Genomic DNA, 22,785 nt, shown 5'->3' with positions numbered 1-22,785 from the left:
GGGGCCTGAAATCCCAGCACAGTCATGGTATTATGGGAACAGGGAGTCATGTTGCCAGGTTACAATCATGTCTTTTCTAATAAGATGGACCTGTGCCAATGGGGAAATGAATACCATCAGCAAGTTCTGTTTGAAGCCTCATTTCGTGTATCTCCCTGCTTAGGTATGTATCCCAAAATAAAGCTAGGGAAGTTGTCACTGGATTTTATCACAAAACTAAGCACAGCCCAGGAAAGTATATAGGGGAGGAAATCCAACTCAATTTGCTGAAGCAGCCGGGCTCCAGAAAAGTTTGGCTACAGGCCGTGTTTTTTTTTTAATCACACAACTAAGCACAGCCCAGGAAAGTATATAGGGGAGGAAATCCAACTCAATTTGCTGAAGCGGCCAGGCTCCAGAAAAGTTTGGCTACAGGCCGTGTTTTTATTGTATGTTTGAAATACTGAGTAACAATGATATATAAGAGAAAATTTGTATTTTATTTGGAAAACCAATTACTTTAGTTTATGGTTCTTTATTTCCTCCAGAGCTTCCTGCTTATCCAGGCAAAAGAGTACTTTATAACATGACATCTGGGGTAGATATCTACTACAGTTAAAATTTCTATTTTTTTTCCTCTTCCTAAAGATATTGTTCCGTGACATTTTGTAAACAGTAGTGAAAAGGAGGCAATGATAAAAAGAAGTGGTAACATGCCCAGGATAATTAGTTACTAAGCAAGTGAGAGCAATTAGTCTAGACAACCAATGAATTTTTCTCTTAAAATATTTTCAAGGGTAGGTTTATTTTCAACTGTTTGTTAAAAGTCTATTTGATGTGAATTCCATGTCTGATAACCTATACTCAATTACTATTCAAAAACTTCACACAGATATTATTACAACTGTAGAACTTCAATACTGTAGTGATAATAAAACTTGAGAACCAAAGAACACAAATTTCTTCATGAATTTATTATACAAAACGCCCCCAGAGTATTTGATTTCTCTTATTCTCACTTTCATTATACACAAGAAGCACAAGAATGAGAGAGAGGCCTTTTAAGATGACTGTAGTAGCATGAGGGTCCCTTGCATCAAGGCAGTGTACATACGTTAACAGTGTTCTAAAGGCTGGCCCAGAAAAACCCCATGTTACTTTATCACAATATGGAAAGCAATGTCTTCTTTTTCCACTAAATTATGGTGAAAAATGTCACTTTTATTTAGCATTATGGTACATAACAGTTAAGTCTCAATTACTAAAAGAATTAAAATAATTCTTAAAGACATCCTCTTTCCCCCTCCAATGATTTGAAAGCTGTATTTTTCCTGCCAATTTCAAACAAATCATCAAATTGATCTGTCATAGTCAGTTAAAACAATCATCGAGGCACAAGCTCAGCACATTAGCTGTAACTTGTAGTAAAAGGATATATCAATATGTCTCTTTTCAGTTAAAAATACATAATCCTTTTATTTTATATTGCAATAAAAGAAATTAACAACACAGACACAGAAGACTAGAAAGGGGAAGAAACTACTTACTTCTGAATGTCCAGTAATTTAAACCAACCTGTACTTTTCCATAGTACATGAAAGTATTATTTAACACTTACTTTTTGAAATAAACTTTAATCTTTGGGGATAGACAATGTAAATAGGACTAAAGAGTAATAGTTCCATTCACTTCCAGGTCTCTGCTTACTGTATGATTAGGTAAAACAAGGCACAGTAGCCATCCTTTCCATTATGTTCCAACACTGATCATGTGCCTTGATAAAATGGCTGATTAGATAAGATGATGGCAACATGAAGGGAAGACTTTGGATTGTCTATTTAAAATGCGGGTAATAAGCAATTAATAAAAAATTTATTTTAAGTGCACTTTCACATGCTTTATGTTTATAATAAACAACAAACTTCCTACCTTTCTTGCAAAGGGTTTGACTACCATTTCTTTTGGCCAAATGCACTTTTCCCCAGTAAACTTAAAACAACAACAACAACAACAACAACAGTGACGACAACAACAAATCCCTGTCCTTCCATATACTAAGAAAGAGGATTGGCTACTGAAACAGTTCATTGCAAGACACATGAAGACGACATACTGTGGCATGAGTTGTTTTTAATTCGTTGTGCTGTTACTAAAGTAAAGTTCTGAGGGCTGCAGTTAAACATTCCAAGTTCTCCCTTCCATCTTTATTGATTTTAAGATTTTGCACAGAAAACTCTTTGGGGACTAGAACAGCAGCAACTGCATCACACTGTTTTCAAGACTTCAAGTTTCAAAAGCAAATTGTTTAAAAAAAAAATACAGCTCCTGATTTGAGTTAGATACAGGGACAAAAAAAAATAGCACATACTTGAAGGTTACATGGTCTACAAATGGTGGCAATATTTTCCTTGGGAGAGTAGTTTGTTGGTATATATTTTTTAAATATGCAAAAAGGCTCAACCTCAAGCAGTAATAAACACAAGCAAAAGTGATTTAACCCTTAAAATAAATATTCAGAAAAACCTCTCTGTACATACAAGTGAAAGAAAAAGTAACACTTTCACGCAAAAAAATAAAATAAAATAATAATAATAATAAAGGATTTGTTCATATAAGTAGCTGAAATCTGCTGTTCCAGCCCACATATCCCCAATAAAGAAGGGAGGCACAGACATAGGTGACTACTGTGGTTCACTATTTTACAGCCTTTTTGTACTGGGTCACTATCACCACCAATTTTATCCCTCTTGTTATATTTATTAAAATTTTAAATTTTTTTCTCCCCCCCCCCTTTTTTTTGTTTTTTACAGCATGCCAAATCCTTTGGCATAAGTGATGGCCTTCAACAATCTCTCTTTAAGTTTTTCTTTGCTTGAATATTCCGGAAGTAAAAGGACATTAAAGCAAGTATGAGATGTAGGTAACCTATATAGAGAGAAAGGGGAAAAATAGGAAAATAAGTCATGGGAAATACGCTCAGTATTAAATGATCCTACTTTAGATGGTATATATGTTGAGATGGTTTGCAATGCAGACTATACATTAATACAAGTCATGGATAATCTTTCTGCTCTTGCCATACAACTACCAAACTGCAGTTTGTCTCTATCTCATAAATTACTCAATGCTAATAATGATGATGGTTGATGATAACATATTGCATCCACAAAATTATTACTACATACCAGATATTGTTTTAGGTACTTAACCCTGAGAGCTCATTTAACTAAATTTTCTTACAATAAACCTACAGACTGGGTGTCAGTTTCCCCACTGTAGAGTTGAAGTCACTGAGAAGTTAAGTAACTTACTCAAAGGTGGAGGTAATATATTCAAACCTCGCTTCCAAAATTTCAAAGTCTGGGCTCTTTAATGCTTATTAGCAATATTCTTGTATGACTATGTAATTGATTTGATAACCAATAAACTTACATTAATACCAAATAATACAGATAATACCAAATAATATCAAATAATGTAGAAAACTAATAGAAATGTTTCTATACATTCAAGCTATTAAATATACTACTGCTCACATACGGTCACTATGCACCAAATGTTAACTTACACGACGGAGAGGAAACACAATGTAAGGACTATGAAATTCGTCATTCTAGCATAATATAGGGCTGAATAGACAATCTCCTGAGCCTCAACTTTACTATTCTAAATAGATGACATAATATGGCTTCCAATTAAAAAATTCTCAACCAAAAACTAATCACACCAATTTTAAAAATTTCAAATCAAGTGAACTCCATAATAATTTTTAACCTGGCCAGTGTTTAAAAATTTTCTCAAACATTAACAGCAAAATATTCTCTGAACTAATGTTTCATGTGATTTGGAGATTTCTATATAAAATTGCAAAAGTGCTCAGAAGCTTATGGATACGTCACACATGTGTAATGTGGAATGCAAGGTTTTCAGTATACAGTCACAATTTAATAATTACCTTTCTGTGTCTGGGCCATTTTTGGCTATAATCATCTTTAATTTTCCTAGTCCGCCCACAGGTGCCCTGTCTGTGCCCGTTGTAAACTGCAAGAAGAGTCTTTTCTGCTCATCTGTAAATGAATGAACGATTTCCCAGAACTCCCTAATAAGAAAATATAAAATACTGATTTTAGTTTGGCATTCATTATAACGAGCACCAATGTAAGTTTATGATTTGCATTAAAACCATAATAGGAGATAACCTGGAAGTTAGTATCAAGTACCCTGAAGATTCTTTTCTGTTCATCTAGGACCTAGGAATTCCACTACGCAAATTTATCTTAAGGAAACAGTTTTTAAAAATATAAAAGCTTTTGTTCATCACTACATTATCTACAACAGCAATAACTGGTAAACCTAAGTGTCCAACAAAAGGAAATAATTATGTAAACTGTAAATATATAATCAGTAACAAACAAAAGACAAAATGTGTGTACTGTGAAAACTTAACTCCGGATGTGTGTGTGTGTGTGTATTTTATTTACCCCTCCTTCTTTATTTTCTTTGTCTATGTGTGTGCATGTGTGTATACATTGTATTTACCCCTCCTTTATTTTCTTTGTCTGCTCATATCTTACACAACTTTGGGGGAGAAGGTGATACAGATAAGAGACAAAAGAAAAGGAAAAGAAAAAAATAAAAACAACCCACACACCTAAAAGTACTAATAAAAAAGTATACAATTATTATATAATCAATATCAATAGTGTGTGCTGGGGAAGGGGAGATGGGGTATTATCCTGATATATCTGTCATCTGCAGTTATTTTAAGAGAATAATTTAATCCCTGGCATTCCTAAAACCTATGTGATAAAAGTCATGTTATAATGATGCTTGTTAAACTTACTCTAAAAACAAAATGCAAGCAAATTAAGAGCAATCCTGGCATGCTTATTTGAATAATCCATAAATTTAACATACACACTACTTCTCAGATAAAAATTTTTAAGATTTTGGAAAACAAAAACATTTTTAATTGGTGAAAGAATGCATTTTTTAAATTTAATTTTTATTTTATATTGGAGTATAGTTGATTTACAATATTGTGTTAGTTTCAGGTGTACAGCAAAGTGATTCAGTTATACATATATCCATTCTTTTTCAGATTCTTTTCCATATAGGTTATTACAAAATACTGAATTCCCTGTGCTACAGAGTAGGTCCTTGTTGATTATCTATTTTATATACAGTAGTGTGTATATGTTAATCCCAAACTCCTAATTTATCCCTCCTCCCACCTGTCCCCTTTGGTAACCATTAAGTTGGTTTTAGAAGTCTGAGTCTGTTTCTGTTTTGTAAATAAGTGCACTTGTATCATTTTTTTTTAGATTCCACATATAAGTGGTATCATATGGTATTTGTCTTTCTCTATCTGATTTACCTCACTTAGTATGATCATCTACAGGTCCACCCATGTTGCTGCAAATGGCATTATTTCATTCTTTTTTATGGCTAAGTAATATCCATTGTACATATGTACCATATCTTCTTTATCCATTCCTTTGCTGATGAACATTTAGGTTGCTTCCACATCTTGGCTATCGTAAATAGTGCAATGAACACTGGGGTGCACGTATCCTTTTGAATTATCCTTTTCTCCAGATATATGCCCAGGAGTGGGATTGCTGGATCATATGGTACCTCTATTTTTAAGGAACTTCCATACTGTGTTCCATAGTGGCTATATCAATTTACATTCCTACCAACAGTGTGGAAGGATTCCCTTTTCTCCACACCCTCTCCAGCACTTATTTTTTGTAGATTTTTTGATGATGGCCATTCTGACCGGTGTGAGGTGATACCTCATTGCAGTTTCTATTTGCATTTCTCTAATAATTAGCGATGTTGAGCATTTTTTCATGTGCTTTTTGGTCATCTGTATGTCTTCTTCGAAGGAATGTCTATTTAGATCTTCTGCCCATTTTCTGATTAGCTTGTTTTTTGATATTCAGCTGCATGAGCTGTTTGCATATTTTGGAGATTAATCCCTTGTTGGTCACTTCGTTTGCAAATATATTCTCCCATTCTGTGGGTTGTCTTTTTGTTTTGTTTATGGTTTCATTTGCTGTGCAAAAAGCTTTTACGTTTCATTAGGTCCCATTTGTTTATTTTTGTTTTTATTTTCATTATTTCAGAAAGATATTTCTGCAATTTATGTCACAGAGTTTTCTGCCTATGTTTTCCTCTAAGAGTTTTATAGTATAGTCTTACATTTAGGTCTTTAATCCATTTTGAATTTATTTTTGTGTACAGTGTTAGAGAATGTTCTAATTTCATTCTTTTCCATATAGCTGTCCAGTTTTCCCAGCACCACTTACTAAAGAGACTGTCTTTTCTCCACTGTATATTCTTGCCTCCTCTGTCATAGATTAATTGACCATAGGTGTATGGGTTTGTATTTGAGCTTTCTATCCTGTTCCATTGATCTATATTTCTATTTTTGTGCCAATACCAAACTATTTTGATTACTGTAGCTTTGTAGTATAGTCTGAAGTCAGGGAACCTGATTCCTCCAGCTCCATTTTTCTTTCTCAGGATTGCTGTGGCTATTTGGGGTCTTTCCTGTTTCTGTACAAATTTTAAAAATTTTGTTCTAGAAAATGCCATTGATAATTTGATAGGAATTGGATTATCTGTAGGTTACCCTGGGTAGTATAGTCATTTTGACAATACTGAATCTTTCAATCCAAGAACATGGTATATCTTTCCATCTGTTTGTGTCGTCTTCGATTTCTTTCATCAGCATCCTATAGTTTTCGGAGCACAGGTCTTTTTTCTCCTTAGGTAGGTTTATTCCTAGGTATTTTATTCTTTTTGATGCGATGGTAAATGGGATTGTTTCCTTAATTTCCCTTTCTGATCTTTCATTGTTAGTGTATAGAAATGCAAGAGATCTCTGTATATTAATTTTGTATTCTGCAACTTTACCGAATTCATTGATAAGCTCTAGTTTTCTGAAGAATGCATTTTAATATTTATTTGAAAGTTCTTTCCAGAAACTTGGCAGAGAATGTCATACTTCCTACATCCATAATTACAATTCTAGTTTTTGATATTCTAGTATTCTAGAATACAATTTCTATTACCAAAATGCTAGTATTTTTGTTGGTGCAATGCCATTATTTCTAACATAGCTTAGCAGCTTTATTAGAATTCTTGGCTCTCTCCACTTCCCTTCCCTGACACTCTAATATCCTCCCCACCCTTCAGTTCTTGCAAACCCCCCATTCACCTAGAGAAAAGAATTTTAAAAAAACTACACAAGAGGAAATTGGACATGGATAGGCACATCTCTCAGGAAGGAGAGAAATCATACCACAGTTTAGGTCATTCCTTTTGGGTGGCTGGCAAGAAAAAGCAAGTCTGCTGTAACCCAGAGCCCTTTGTCAGGGCAGAAAAGCTTCCTCACCCTTCAGGAGTGTTCTAAAGCCGTACTGAATCAGCCACACCTGAAGAGGCAGACCAACGGGTGCCCTTGAGTAGAGGAGACAAACCCTGAAGGAAACAGCAGACCAGCAGTGGTCACTGTGAAAAGTTTAGCTGTTTTTTTGGTTCCTTCTAAAAAATTAGAACTTAAAATATTAGGGTTACTACTGTCAGTTTATATAATGAAAACACTTACTGAGCAAAATTCTTCTTTTCCTATAAGTGTTATGTTCTACATTAAAACTGTGAACTAAGAATGCAACTATTTAGAAAACTGAAAATGAAAAAAAGAAGCTTTTGTGTTTCTACATTAAAGTGGTAGCTGTATGGATTGCATCCCACTCACATCTTCTAAAACCTATCCAGTACATAAAGGAGACAAATTCCAATAAAAACACCCATAATCTATGCCTAAGTTAACTAGAAAAACAGAGTGGAAAACTCAAACTGACATGTAAACTGGAGTTTATATACACCTGAGTCCACACCAGCAGAGTCCAGCAGGAGCTATGTGGAAGAATGGGGTGTGCAGAATTACATGGGCTAGGGTTCACCCCAAAAGGGGAGAGCCCCACCCCAAGATGAACTACTAAGGGCAGGTAAGAGCACTGGCAAGAGGAAAGTATCTTGGACCAAATATGGCAGTCTCAGGAAGACATCATGCCTGAAAGGGATAGGGGGCACCCTGGAAAGCAGAAGTGTCCCCTAAAAGTAGCTTCTGGTTGTAAAGGGATGAAAGCAGCTGACAAAAATTGGCCCTAGTCAGGTAGAAGGCACTGGGCCACATAAACACACATGGAACTCAGTGAGAGATGGACAAATCTGAAATAGAAATTAGAAGTCTCTAAAATACTCAAGAAATAAGCAAAATATACTTGGAAATAAAGCTAATTTATGTGGTGACTAAAGGAGAAACAATATGACTAAAATTTCTACTATGGACATAGGAGGTCAGAAACAGAAGAGCAAAAATAAAAAGTATTTAAAAAAAACTAAAGAAATACAAAGTATTTAACTGCATAAACATAATAGTTTTCATTTGCAAAACACCCCTGTAAGCAAAGTCAAAAGACAAACTAGGAAAAAATATCTGCCAATTTATTCAAGTGCTGATGTCCCTAATACAAATATAAAGTTTCTAAAAATCAAAATGACTGAGCAGCAAAATGAGCAGAACTATAAAAACTACTAATAGCTCTTAAATATAAGAAAAGATGCCCAAACTCCCTCATTCATAATGAGAAAACCACAAATTATAACTACACTGAAATGTCATTTCTCAACTAACAGACAGGTAAACAGCTGAGTTTAACAACACAATGGGTTTGGGAAAATTGTAAGAAATGAGATACTCATATATTACTGGTGGGAGTGCAAAATGTCACAATTTCCGTGAAGGAGAATTTGGCAGTATTTAACAAAATTACATATGTATCTACCATTTGGTTCAACAATCCCACTTTTAGCACCAATTCCCAATTTAATGATGTCTCTACATATGTATGGAATAATCCGTATGTAAGATGATTCACTGTGACTTTCTCCTAACAGGGTTGGAAATAACCAACATGTCTGTCTACACAATACGACAGTATTCAGACACACGCTTTTTTTTTAAACTGCTAAAGTAAAAAACGTAATAGGACCCAGGGTCTCCTAACAAAACAGCCATAATGTCCAGCATACAATCCAAAATCACCTGTCAAACCAAGAACCAGGAAAATCACATGAAAGAAAGAGAATCAACCAATGTCAACACTGTGATGAATAAGATACTGGAATTAACTGACAAAGATTTTAATGAGGTCGTCATAAAAATGATTCTACAAGCAATTACAAGTTCTAGTGTTTCAAAACTGAAACATCAGAAACTCTCAGCAAAAATTATAAGTTATAATAAAAAAGAGCCAAATGGAAATTACAGAACTAAAAAACAGAGTAAGAGAAAAATACGAGATGGGCTCAACAGTAGAGTCAAGATGACCAAGGATAAAAATCTGAACAAAAGAGAAAATAGACTGAAAAAAGATAAATAGAGCCTCAGGTACATGTGAACAATGACGAATGACTGAACGTTGGTATCATGAGAGGCATAGAAAGAAAGGAAAAAGAGGGATTTCTCTGGTGGTACAGTGGGTAAGACTCCATACTCTCAATACAGGGGGCCTGGGTTTGATCCCTGGTCAGAGAACTAGATCTCGCATGCATGTCGCAACTAAGAGTTCACAAGCCGCAACTAAAGATCCCACATCCACGATGAAGATCCCGCACGCCACAATTAAGAGTCGGTGCAGCCAAAATAAATAAATAAAGGAATATTTAAAAAAAAAAAAAAAAAGGAAAAACAGAGTGGTACTGAAAAAGTGTTTCAAGAAATCATGCCTGAAAACATTCCGTGTTTGGAAAAAGACACAAACCCAGACTTAAGAAGCTAAGAAACCCCAAATAGCACAAACAAAACTGTTCTTCAGAAATAAAGGGGAAGTCACCCTCAGGCAAAGGAAAACTAAAAGAATTTGTCATTAGCAGATCTGCCTTTGAAGACTAACTAAAGGAAGTGATAAAAGATGGACTCTGAGGCAAACAGAAGAAAGAATAGAAATAGAAGAAATACAGGTACATACAACAGACTACCATCCTCCTCATGAATTTTATAAATCATATGTGATGACTGCTACAAAAATTATAACAGCAGTAATATTCAAGACAACGATATTTAAAGGTGGGGTTTCCATACTTCACAGGAAGAGATTTTGATAGCAATACCACATATGTACAATGTAATAACAACAGCAACCATGAAGAACACTATACTAAGCAACATACACAAAAAAAGAACACTAAAATCATGAAATCCTTAAAAATGTTCAAATAACTAAGTATCCCACAGAAGGCAAAAAGATATCAACAAGGAAACATACAGAAGAAACAGAAAACAAATAAAATGGCAGACTTGAGCTCTAACATATCAATAATTACCTTGAATACAAATGGCCTAAATATACCAATTAAAGGCAAAGATTGACAGACATGACTCAGCTATTTTTAAGAAACTCATTTCAAATTCAGCAACATAGGTTGAAAAGTAAAAAGACATTAAAAGATATATCATGCAAACAAAAAGCAAAGCAATACAAAACCAGGAATGGTTACAGTCATATCAGATTCAGATCAAAGAAAATTACAAGACATAAAGAGAGACCTTACATAATGATGGGGGGTGGGGTGGGGAGTCAAATTAGAAGTATGGGATTAACAGATACAAACTACTATACATAAAATAGATAAGCAACAAGCATTTACTGTACAGCACAGGGAATTATACCCAATCTTATAATAACCTATAATGAAATATAATCTGCAAAAAAAAATCACTATGTTGTACACCTGAAACTAACACAACACTGCAATACTGCAAATCAACTAAAATTCAAAAAAAATTTTTTTAAGCATTCACATATGATCTTAAGATATGTATCAAGTAGCAATTATGTTATTATAAAAGATAGAAATAAAATTAAGACCTTAACTTAAAAAGTAATTTCTCCATAAGGAGGAGCACAAGATATCTTCAACTATTCTAAGGGAAACATTAAGATGCTACACAGTCATAACTATCTGTGATCAATAATATCACTAACAGAGATGCTGCTGTGATAATACTCACAAGTGAGGTTATCCTTTCATCATGTTATCTCAACCCTTTTATGGGTCACCTTTGAACTTCAAGTAAATAGCAGAACCGTGGTTGCTAAAAGTAAAAAAAGCTCACGACTGCTGCTAGTAATGACCAAGGGTGCGCTAAATAGAGGAAATATCAGTAACCTCCCACAAACCAGAATGAAGAATAAAATAACAGAACAAAAGAAAACAAGAGAACATAAAATAACGTATTATTTATTTCTAGATACAACTGATATTCATTATGGTTTTCACACACTTGAGTCTTAGAGTAATAACCTTCAGAGACAACCTCCAGGAATGCCTTCCCACCTCACTCCACCAGTGACTGCCAGAAGGGCATCTTTGTCCCCTTAAACCCACCTTAGCAGGAGAGGAAGAAGCCTATGTCTTTCAGGACTGGACAGTAGTAAAGAAAAGAAGACAACAGCATTTGCTTGGAAGCAGTTAAGACTGGGAATCTCTGCTTCTTTCTGTGAGAATTTGGAGGCTTCAGATGTACAATAACAATTCTAGTATGTACCTTGCCATGTTGTAAGGATTAAATCAAAGAATGTACCATTTCACACAAAAGATGCTTCATATAGGGTAGGTAAGTAACATTTCACAGAGTTCAAAAGAAAGGAGAAATACTCGGAAGTGATAGTTCTATTTTCCTCATCATGTAACTGGCAGTAAGCACATTCTAACCAGAATTACTAGGAATATTAGATACTTTATACCCCCAATGCAGAAAAAAACATGCCACTTACATAAAACACATCAGTCAGGAAATAAACCACAAGATTAACAATAAGAACTGGTGATTGATTATATTACAAATATACCTCCAATTTTATAGATTGAGAATTTGTGAGTTTGCTTATTTGGGAAGTAAAACCTGGAGACAAAGGTCTAAAGCATAAAGCACACATCCCTTTGGTGAATTAAATCTTCCTTTTAAGAATTAAGCACTTACCTAATCACAACAGAGTCCCTGGTATAGCCACCGTCATATTCTGTAGTTTCTTCTAGTGCTTGGAAATCTAGATTCTGCAAATTCGAGAAAACATGTCTTAACATCTACACCACACCATTACAAACAATCAATAGAAGATATTTTTGCAAACCCTTGCTTTCTTACCCGGCTTCCACATATAAGCAATTCAATTTCCTCTGGTCTGAATAAGTACTTTAAAGGAGATTCATTGGTCACCATATGAAAACCTCTCCGAAAAGCCTTGAACTGTTTTTCTACTGATTTATTGAGAATGTAGTCAGAATAGAGATTGACAAATTCCTGCAGAAAATATTAACCACAAGAGCATCTTATAATATGCAGTACAACAAAACACAACGAGCTACAGGGCTGCATAACTTTTTTGTTTTTATTTTCCCAAAGAAAAAACATTCAAGAATATTTTTTAAAATTCAAACTTTACACACACAAAGGAAAATACCTTTAACAATTTCACAGCTCTCTATTATAGTCAATACTGAACTGTAAAAAGGCCATGCACAAATAAGTTGATACAATTTTAAAGTTCTCTCAATTAGGTATGCAAACAAAGAGACATTTAAACCATTTATACATCAATTTATAAAAATTAACATTTTTAATAAAGTGCAATGTACTGGATATATATAAGCAAACAAGGAAGTCTCATGTTTTCTATTCTAGAATATTTGGGGAGCTGCCTAATGTATCCAGTTCAACAAAAATATTGGTGTTTTAATTGATGCACAAGCTACTATACCAAATCATAAATGGAAAATATACTTTTGTATCCTAACTTAGTGAATATAATATTTTATCAAAAATTATATTAACATAAACACACACTTACTAAAGGTTTTATATATATCGTAATTTCCCTGTTATGTTCTGGGTTATTCCCCTCTGTTTCCAGATGCATACTTTTCTAGTCAACAGAAAACACAAAACTGATTTCTTTAAAGTATTCTTTAATACTTTTCAGACGTATACTTAAGGCACATATATGTGTGAGTACATTAAATGCAATTATCATCTGTTTGGTTATAAGGACCTTAATTACAAGGTCCCTGTTTCCCTCCCCTCTACAGCTTAATATGAGAAACACCCCACTTCATGCTTTATAGCACAGCCACACTGAGCCATTCACTACCTCCTACGCATGCCTTCTTTCTCTAAAAGGGGCTTAATGCCCAACCATGTGCTCTCACACAGCTTACAGCCAAAATTTAGGAAACTGTGGTTATTTCCTTTATAATAACTTGGTTACTTGATTTCTTGGGTCTCTGTATGGATATTAGATACTCCTTTAAAAACTAGAAGCATATATGATTTAAAATTCTGTTAATAAAGAGAAAAGACAAGGATGACATAAAAACATTTATTACCTTCCTGTTTTCATTTGTAATTGGAATTTTATCACCATTTTCCTTTAGATCATACATCATTGGATTACCAAAAAGATCCGTCTGAGATATCTGGAAAGTGATCATCATATCATCTTCCACATTCCCTTCATACTCCAGTAAGTCTTTTAAACTCTGATATAGAACCTAACAATCAGAAGTGGAAAATTAAGGCTACCACAGAACTACAAAATACAACAGTTTGTATCACTCTTCTTGGGAAAAGATTAAAAAACAAAAAGCCTTTAACAATAAAAATTAAAGCATAGATAGTATTCCTGCCTCAATAGTTTATATGTAGAAACTAAAGAAAGACTGTCAGTCATTGGTGATGTCCCATTCTCTGCTGAGAAACCCCACACCAGCTACTTAGCAATGGATCTCACTGTGCTCTTATGAGAACCTTAGAGGTGTGTCTCAAGGTTAAAGAGCGGCTGTAGCCACCAGCCCCTTACTCAGCGCAGCTCTGATTTAACTGGGCAATTTCATGATTTCATTAAAAACAAACGAGCAAAAAATTAAAAACACTTTCCTACAGAATCAATCTTTACAAAGCCAGCTTGCTGACAGCAATATGTAAAAAAGTTCCCCTTCAAGTTTTTAAGTGTTTGGTACTTCAGACAGATTAAAGCAACTTTATCTTACTAGGTATAGATATTAACAAAGGTTCCAAATGAAAGCTTTAAAATTTTTATATAAATGAAACTCTGTATTTGCTTTTAAATAAAATCTAAAAGAGAGAAGAAAAAATGACCAAAGACTTACAGGGTGAGAGTCTCCCAGGTCAAGAAAAGTTCCTTTTTTCCCCATTAGTTTCCTGTAGACAACCATGGGAAAATGTACATCCAGTATACAGTTATTGTAAATAGCCAGACCCAGTACTATGCCAATCAGAGTGAACTGACCCTCAGTTTCAAAAGAGGATGGATTAAACCAAAACAATTTTGTAGATTCATCATATGTGAACATACCTATAAGAAATGATTTTTAAAAATACATTACTTTCACATTTTATTACAGACTGATGAACAAATATTTATACATATAAAATATAAAAATATACAATTATACATGTAAGCTTATGTGCACTACGTATAGAAATATTTTTTCTCTTACATTAGCACTTGAGAAAACAAAGTTCAAATACATATGAATGTTATAAATTGTGGCAAATGGTAGCATATATTTTTAAGAAGCCAAAGAAATAAAGTAATAAGGCATTTTGGTGGCATTTTCTAAGAAGTTAGGGAAAATGTTCATTAAATTCAAGTTCTCTAATCTTCTACTAACACAAATGAAAAGTTAATCTGCATTCACACTTTATCTACTCAATCGTTGAAAAATAAATGCAAAAGGAAAAAACGCTAATCATACTTTGAAAATGTTTCACTTATAAAAACATATTCAATCCATACATACCGTTTTAAAAAACAATTTTGAATTTCATTAAGTAAAAGTCTGTTTTTTCCCCAAACTGTACAACGGTTCCATGAAGTTTATCCAGCACCTTTCTAACAAAGATGCCAAGTACTTAAACTCAGGTAAACTTGATAAACTTAGATTATGCCCCAAAATCAAACCCATTTAATACACACATTAACTGTGAGTCAATAAGTAAAACAAAAGTAATTTGTATTTGTAGTCTTCTTTCAGTTTCACATGGTCTTCACTATTTTAAACGCAAGTTTGGAAACCTTTTTGATATCACTCATTTAAAAATAGGAATCTGAATAGCCATTACCAAGGTAGATTTATCTCCTTCCCTTTAAAGAAATATCTAAGATAAAAGTTAAATGATATTTTAATTGAATTAACAATTTCATTTTACTAAAATGTTTTTCACTTGCTACTGTGAAACTGAATGAAAATATTTTAAGAATTAGGTCTGGAAAAGAGGGGGAAGTTCCAATAGAACAAACTTCAGAAATCAATAGAGCATATAAATCAATTTATAAGTTTTTTAAAAGTTTTAAAAATGTTTCTTCATTTTCACATGCAGTTTAGGTTAAATATAAAGGGAAATTTAAAAGGTCCCCTTGATCATAAGAACATGAATTAAACTAAGACATTTTTCTAATGCAATTTAATGTTCATGAAATAACATTTTATAAATTATCCAATTCATACTTGAATTTCACAGTTTACATCCAACTTTTTTTACAGGCCTAAGTTACAACATCTACTGAAGTGCTTAAAAACTTCATTTAATTATAAATATGGTATTAACAGGGTCAGAACGGTTAAAAATAATTACAATTAATAACTTTGATGAAATATCACAAATGCATGTCCTTGGTCTCAAGGGCAATAAATTAACAAATTAATCGGAATGTAAATTACATAGGTCACTACTCTCATCTTTCTGTGTGAAAGATAATAATATCTTTCAAGGAGATACCATTTGGGGCACATTTATTTTCAGGTCCCTGGAAGAAAAGCTTCATGAAGTGTGGCTCTTCTAAAATATTCCTTTTTGATATTTCTATTGTCATCATTTTAATTGTTTTACTATCAAGTGGATCTGTTTAATGTATGGTTTTTCTTAAAAGTATTTCTGCATATAATGTAAATATACTTTATAGCTAACGTTTAACTTTTTTAGATACATCAGAACCTACAGCTAAAGTTTACCAAATTTATGAAGCTCATAAATTTTCTGTCTCAAAAAGGGCATGGTTCTATGTGTCTAGGTTTACTTTGAATGAATTACATACAAAATGGCATAGCTTTCTGATTAACAAACATTAGCTAAAATACGAAGTCTTAACTATTATATTTATGTCATGAACTCAAAATGTCTATTTTCATTTGCAAGTAGACTAAGAACAATTACAGAAAAGTCAATTCACTGTACATACTGAGAGTCAATAGACTTTAACGGTTCAATTCTCAAAGCTTAAGGGAAATGATCTGTAGTACTCTCTGCCACATTCTTCACAATTATGATGGTAGCTTTTGAGAAATTCTTTTCCTATAGCTGTCATGCAATCAATTTTAAAACTAAGCAAACCCAGTAATCAAGTAGTTATACTGTAGAAATTGAATCAGATCACAATTACACAATAGTATACTACCTAAGAAGCTGTTATCTTTTTCCTGTTCTACTTTGCCAAGTTTGTCTATTACTTTGTCTATCAGTGAAACCCAAATTCTTCACTTTTAGACTATTATAGATCAGTTTTTCCCAAACTGTGTTCAATGAAAACTCTTCTGGGAAGCAAATACTATTAGATACAGGATGGAAGAAGGGTTCTGGAGTTCAAAAAGTTTGGGAAAACATTACAATATTAAGCCCAAGAGATCCTGTAGCAAATAAACCAAATTAATTTGATATCAGCCAGTGTTTCCAAACTTTGAGCATGATACACTTGTGAGACATTCTCAACAGTCTTCAGACCATTATTCTATGAAACTCTTGTCTCAGAAATGCTATGGGTCAGACTTCCCCGGTGGTCCAGTGGTTAAGAATCCACCTTCCAGGGGCCTCCCTGGCGGCACAGTGGTTAAAAATCCACCTGTCAATGCAGGGGACATGGGTTCACTCCTGGTCTGGGAAGATCCCACATGCCGTGGAGCAACTAAGCCCGTGTGCCACAACTACTGAGCCTGCATGCTGCAACTACTGAAGCCCACGCACCTAGAGCCCATGCTCCGCAACAAGAGAAGCCACTGTAATGAGAAGCCTGCGCACCGCAACAAAGAGTAGCCCCCGCTCGCCCCAACTAGAGGAAAGCCCATGCGCAGCAACGAAGACCCAATGTGGCCAAAAAATAAAAAATAAAATATCTGTTTAAGTTATCTAAATAAGAACTTGAATAAATGAGTGATGCAGGACCAATCCCCAAAGTCCACAAATTCAGTCATTATCTCTGACTCTAGGTAATCCATACCAAAATCTCCTTCTGCTGCTCTTCATAACTGAAAATATTTATAAACCTAGGTAAATAAATTCTTAATTCAAAAAGATATGACACCATGATCACATCACTAAAATATTTACCAATATCTGGATTGAAGATTTCCTCCACAACCAGCTGAAAAAATTCTTTGGAAACACCTCCCTCATCAACTCCTTGTTCTCCTTCAAATTCCACATACAACTGTTTCTTCAAGTCTGCAGGATTTTCCATAGCGATCATCTCTAGCTAGTGAGTGAAAAGATAAAGTGAAAAGGTGAATGCCAGTATTAGGATGAAAGAAAATAAAAATAAGGTGTAGGGGTAGGGAGCAAATAAAAGGTATCGTTTTTGATATATTTTAAATGGAAACAGGAAGCAAACTGGTAAAAAGCCAGTGAAGGCAAAGATTCAGTCTCACAGATAATGGAAAAATAGGACAGAAGAAAAACCGGCATAGAATCTAAAGGGTTACTTTCTAACTACTGATCTGTTATGAAATTAACATTAAAATTAGAAAATTAGAATTAGGTTTTCTGTTAATTATGTATATAACAAGCCTGGGCAGTAAGATTAGGACATGGAAAAAAGTCAAGATAACAAAAATGCCATAAGTAACTACTCAAATTATTTCAAGAGAAACAATGGCTTATAGAAGTTTGACTTCAAAACTGTTCACTTGTAGTTCTTTATGTTTACTAGAATAGAAACTCAAGAATTAAGTCTTAATATCTATTAAACCATAAATAAAACAATTTCAATTAAGAAAAATACATTTAGGGAAGCAGTTTATGGTCTCCTAATAGCACCTTAGGTACAAATTACCATTTTAATGGATTAGAACATATTTTATATCCACTTTTTTTTGAAAGCAGATGAGACATACACTTGCCTATATCCTTACTCTTAACTTCTTACTAACAGTTATCAAACCCCAGTTTCAACATTTCTTCAACTATAAATCTTTACCAAATACTTTTTGTATCTATAGAATAATATAATGATTGCTCTCAGTTATTGAGATTAATCATAAAATCAACACTGTATTCTAATGTGAAACATTTATACTGTAATTTGTCTTATGTCTGAAATTTACTAACAGCATGCCTGACTGATCATCCACCTTATTTGCTAAAGTGACTTTAAATCTGCCAAAACAGAACATATTTAAGGGTGTTCAGGTTTTTGCAACTATTCCAATTAGAATCTTTAAAATGGTTTTGAGCAATGCAAACATCATCAGAGTAAGTGTACTATAGTCAGTCCTAAAGTAATTACTTTAAGTAACAGCACTATTTTGTACATTCTAGTGTGTCTATAAAAAATAAAATAAAATCTCACAAATTCATGATTCAGGTCAGTTGCCCTAGATCAATGTTTTTCAAGCTGCCAACTGCAATTCATTAGTGGGTAGTCCAATCCATTTAATGAAAACCAAATAAGGGAAAAAATCAGAATGCATTCCACAAAGTACTGGCACCTACTGTTCTGTGAAACTTTTGCTTCAATTATATGTACAGGCAGATATGCACATGAGTACTGGAATGCTATGTAAAATATCTCTTACTAGGGGCTGCAATCAAAAACATTTGAAAAAAGCCAAAATGATCTCCTGGATATCTTCGACTTTTGGATTCTATGATTCTGTGAATTTAGAATCTTTAGCTCTAAGGAATGTCTATCCCGTACAACAGTGGTATCTACCATTTGCAAAATCATTTTTATGCCAAGTTGTATTAAGATAATTTATCTTTGAGACAGTGCCGTTGTGGAAAGATTGAGTCAAATACTCTGTATTAGTCCCAACTGTCACTTAACATAATTTTTAACCTTTAAATTTTAGCAAGGAACTCAGCTGAGCCTGTTTCCTCATCTGCAAAGGGGGAAAAAAATTAGGATGGTATTCTTCACACTGCAAAGTTGTGAAGGCTTAATAAGAATGTATGAGAAGGAGTTCTAGAGTGGGTGATATTAAGATAACACATCATATTGTTACCTTTTAAAACACCTCTGCTCTTTGAACAAAAAATTCTCAATTTGATTTTATAGCCTAGTCTCAAATTTTGAAAATAACTTAGGGGAAAAAAAACAGTTCCAGTTGGAAACCTGTTTCAAGTCACTAGCTATAAAGAATTCCATGGACTAAGTCAGAATTATCATCTTAGCTCAAATGTGGTTTACCCATCAGGCCAATATCCCGTATTGCCATGAAACGCATCGCTAATTTCCTTCTCCCAGTTTCCACCTGCCTAGGTGTTATAGAAATGTACATCAATGTTTATGTACACCCTTACAACACAAAGACAAACCTGCTTCTATCAGGTACAGCTATTCCAAGGTGGAAAAAAATAATTATCTGTTATTTAATTATGTGTCCTGTATCTCTTCCTCACTAACATTTGTAACTGAGAGCTGACTCTGTGTCAATGTGACTGATACTTTTTAAAGGATTTGGTGTAGTTTCTAAAGAATTCAGAGGCCCCATGTTCTAGTCTTAGCTCCACACAAGACACTTCGTATCACAGGTGAAGCAAATTTATCTTCAGTCTTAATAAAATATTACATCTGTCCATTCCCACCAATCTTCACTCCATTCCACACCTTGAATGCCAAAAGAATTTAATGCAATATGTTCTATTATTATGATAATTATAAACAAGTCACTTTATCTCTCTTTTAGTTTCATCTGTAAAATGAGCATAAAAATATATCAATAAGTTAATGTATGCAAAGCACAGATGAATTCCCTGCACAACAATTCTTTATAAATACTAGCTCTTGGGCTTCCCTGGTGGCGCGGTGGTTCAGAGTCCGCCTGCCGATGCAGGGGACTCGGTTTCGTGCCCTGGTCCGGGAAGATCCCACATGCTGCGGAGCGGCTGGGCCCGTAAGCCATGGCCGTTGAGCCTGCGCGTCCAGAGCCTGTGCTCCACAATGGGAGAGGCCACAACAATGAGAAGCCCACATACCACAAAAAAAAAAAAAAAAAAAAAAATACTAGCTCTTATTATTACGTTTGTTTTATTGGCTCTCAAATTTTTTTCAGGCTTGGCTGAAAATTTAATGACTCAGCTATAACAGAACAAAAATATTCCGGTATTAACAACAAAACAATATATAGCACTTAATATGCCAGGACACTTTACACGTATCAACTCATTTAATCTTCATAAGAACCTTATCAGGTCGGTAATATTATTAACCCTATTTTACAGATGCATACCCTGAAGTAATGAGATTCATAAACTTGCTCAAGTCAGTCAGTAAATGGTAGAACAGAAATTCTAGTCCGGGCACCAAGCTCTTTACTATGCTTTACTGCCTCTCCTCAATGACTAGTAACAATCTTTTTTAAAATATTGAGTGATTTTCATTGTTATGTTCTTCTGTATGTTTCAATCTTTTTTTCTTTTTACAATAAATATATATTATTTTTAGAATCAGGATATATTCAAATGTAAATATTCACAGAAAGAATGGCTTGAAAAATAGACTGCAACTGAATTCCGTGGGTGAAAATTTCCCATTATTATTTATTTTAGATTATCATTCTCAGATATACTACATGGTTCTCTAAAATATGGTATAATTTATGACATCAGTAGCCTATCTTTTATAAAAATTACTTTTGTGGTAACAAACACATAACAAAATTTAACAATAATTATTTTGACAAAGGCCATTATTAATGGACTGCATTTATTTTTATGTTTCTTAAAAACAAGCACTTCTAATTCATTGTTCAATTAGAGAAGACTTAAGAATAGTAAAGGTATATCACTTTATGTAATAGACACATACCATTTAAAATTGAATTTTTTTAATCAAAAGCTATCTTGAAGGCAGGAGAATATTTGGAAATTGGAAGAATATGTCAATGAACAGTCTGAAAAAGGAGAATTTGCATGCATCCTTTAATTAAATTCATTTAGTACACAGACCTGGATTTTTACATATAGGTTTTCTTAAAGTAGAGTACACTTTGTATTAATTTAATATGGAGACTGGCAAAAGACAGATTATGTCAAATGTATCCTGATTCATAGTCGAAAAAAAAATTCCTAATGGTATGGATATTTAAGTAGAAGTAGCAGTATTCAGATAAAACAGACCTAATACTTAAGAATGCTTAGGATCCATAAGAATGGCTGGCTTAAACTACTTCAGTCAACTTACTAGAATCTACGTTTAAACACTTTGCTAGTGAGTACATTAAAACTACTGACTGGAATGAGATTTTTAGATTACCTGGGTATATTTAGTTTTTTCATTTCTCTGTAAAGAGATGAGGAAAAGTTGTTTATCTTAAATATAAAGTTTAGATGTCTGGGTAACAGCCAAATCATATAATCACATCTGCCTGTGAGACCAGGAACCCTGAGTTCTACTTCCAATTCTGTTATTAATTTCTGTAGGTCAGAATCTGAGTTTCATTTTCCTCCATGTAACAACTAAGAAGTTTGACAAGTTTCATTGTTTTAAATTATTTTACGATGAATCTATGTAGATCTATTTCACTCTCTTGTTCTAATTAAAGGACAAAAATCAGGTATGAAGTTCTTCAATTCAATTAGAATAAATCTTAAGAAACTATAATGGCCATTGCATTAAGCACAATATAGTGAATGTAGATGATACAATTAAACATACCTAAAGGAGCACAGAATAATCTTACTCCTAAAGCACTGTAGGTCAATTGACAAGTAAAAGAATCAAGTTTTGTTTCAATAATAACTAAGGGTGTCTATCAAGGAAAATGCTGGGGACTGGGTTAGACAGTATTGGTATAGCAGAGCCCAGAATAAAATGAGTGAGTGATTTTTAGAAGAGATTGAGCATAACCTCTTGGCAGTAGGGCTTGCATTTGTACCTATCACCTTTAATATGTTCTAGTTCTTATTTTTGGACTTTCCTATCCAGTTCTACATCACAGCCATTTCTTTTGGTCTTTAGATCTCTACTCAAAATTCTAGGACTCCCTGACTAATCTGAACCAAGTCTCATATCACCCCTTACCCCTATGCCTACAATCCTCATCACTCTCTTAAAGCCTGCCAGTTCCTAAACATGTAATTGTATATAAAAATGGCCTCAATAAATATGTATATATAAACTTGTACAAACAGCCATCTCCCAAATACTGGTTTCCAGTCTGGCTTTATCAGAATACCTGGGGTTACTAACAGAAATATATATTCCTAGGCTATACACGAGAGCTCCTAATCTGAATCTCTAGAGGGTAGAACTTTGGATTTTTTTTTTTAAACAAATCTCTCATTCAGATACGAAGGCAGTTTGGGGCACCTCACAGACAGCAATACTGTCTTCCAAAATACTCATACCCTCAACTCAATTTCCTAACATAAAAGGTAATTTAAAAAAATTTTTTTACATCTTCTTACCTTGAAGATGTTTTGTCTAAGAAAAA

At 33.8% G+C, this 22,785-nt stretch overlaps 1 protein-coding gene across 13 annotated transcripts in view; it reads right to left on the bottom strand.

The window, feature by feature from the left end:
- Positions 1-203: 203 nt before the first annotated feature.
- Positions 204-22,785, bottom strand: part of UBE3A (ubiquitin protein ligase E3A) — a 92,755-nt gene continuing 70,173 nt past the window's right edge. For all 13 annotated transcript variants that reach the window (XM_089906915.1, XM_089906923.1, XM_089906917.1 and 10 more), the window contains 7 exons: positions 17,462-17,606; positions 14,227-14,432; positions 13,444-13,608; positions 12,206-12,361; positions 12,041-12,114; positions 3,935-4,078; positions 204-2,904 (listed from right to left, as the gene is read on the bottom strand). In XM_089906915.1, the coding sequence (XP_089763041.1) occupies positions 2,784-2,904; positions 3,935-4,078; positions 12,041-12,114; positions 12,206-12,361; positions 13,444-13,608; positions 14,227-14,432; positions 17,462-17,606 (1,011 nt within the window). In that variant the 3' untranslated portion in view covers positions 204-2,783. The remainder of the gene's footprint in view (positions 2,905-3,934; positions 4,079-12,040; positions 12,115-12,205; positions 12,362-13,443; positions 13,609-14,226; positions 14,433-17,461; positions 17,607-22,785) is intronic.

Source organism: Delphinapterus leucas, chromosome 2 (assembly GCF_059928025.1).
Source record: "Delphinapterus leucas isolate spDelLeu-1000000601 "Yukka" chromosome 2, BTC_Dleu_Yukka2, whole genome shotgun sequence".
NCBI classification, from domain to species: domain Eukaryota; kingdom Metazoa; phylum Chordata; class Mammalia; order Artiodactyla; family Monodontidae; genus Delphinapterus; species Delphinapterus leucas.
Note: the sequence above shows the minus strand (reverse complement) of the source record. Positions and strands in the feature narration are given on the sequence as shown.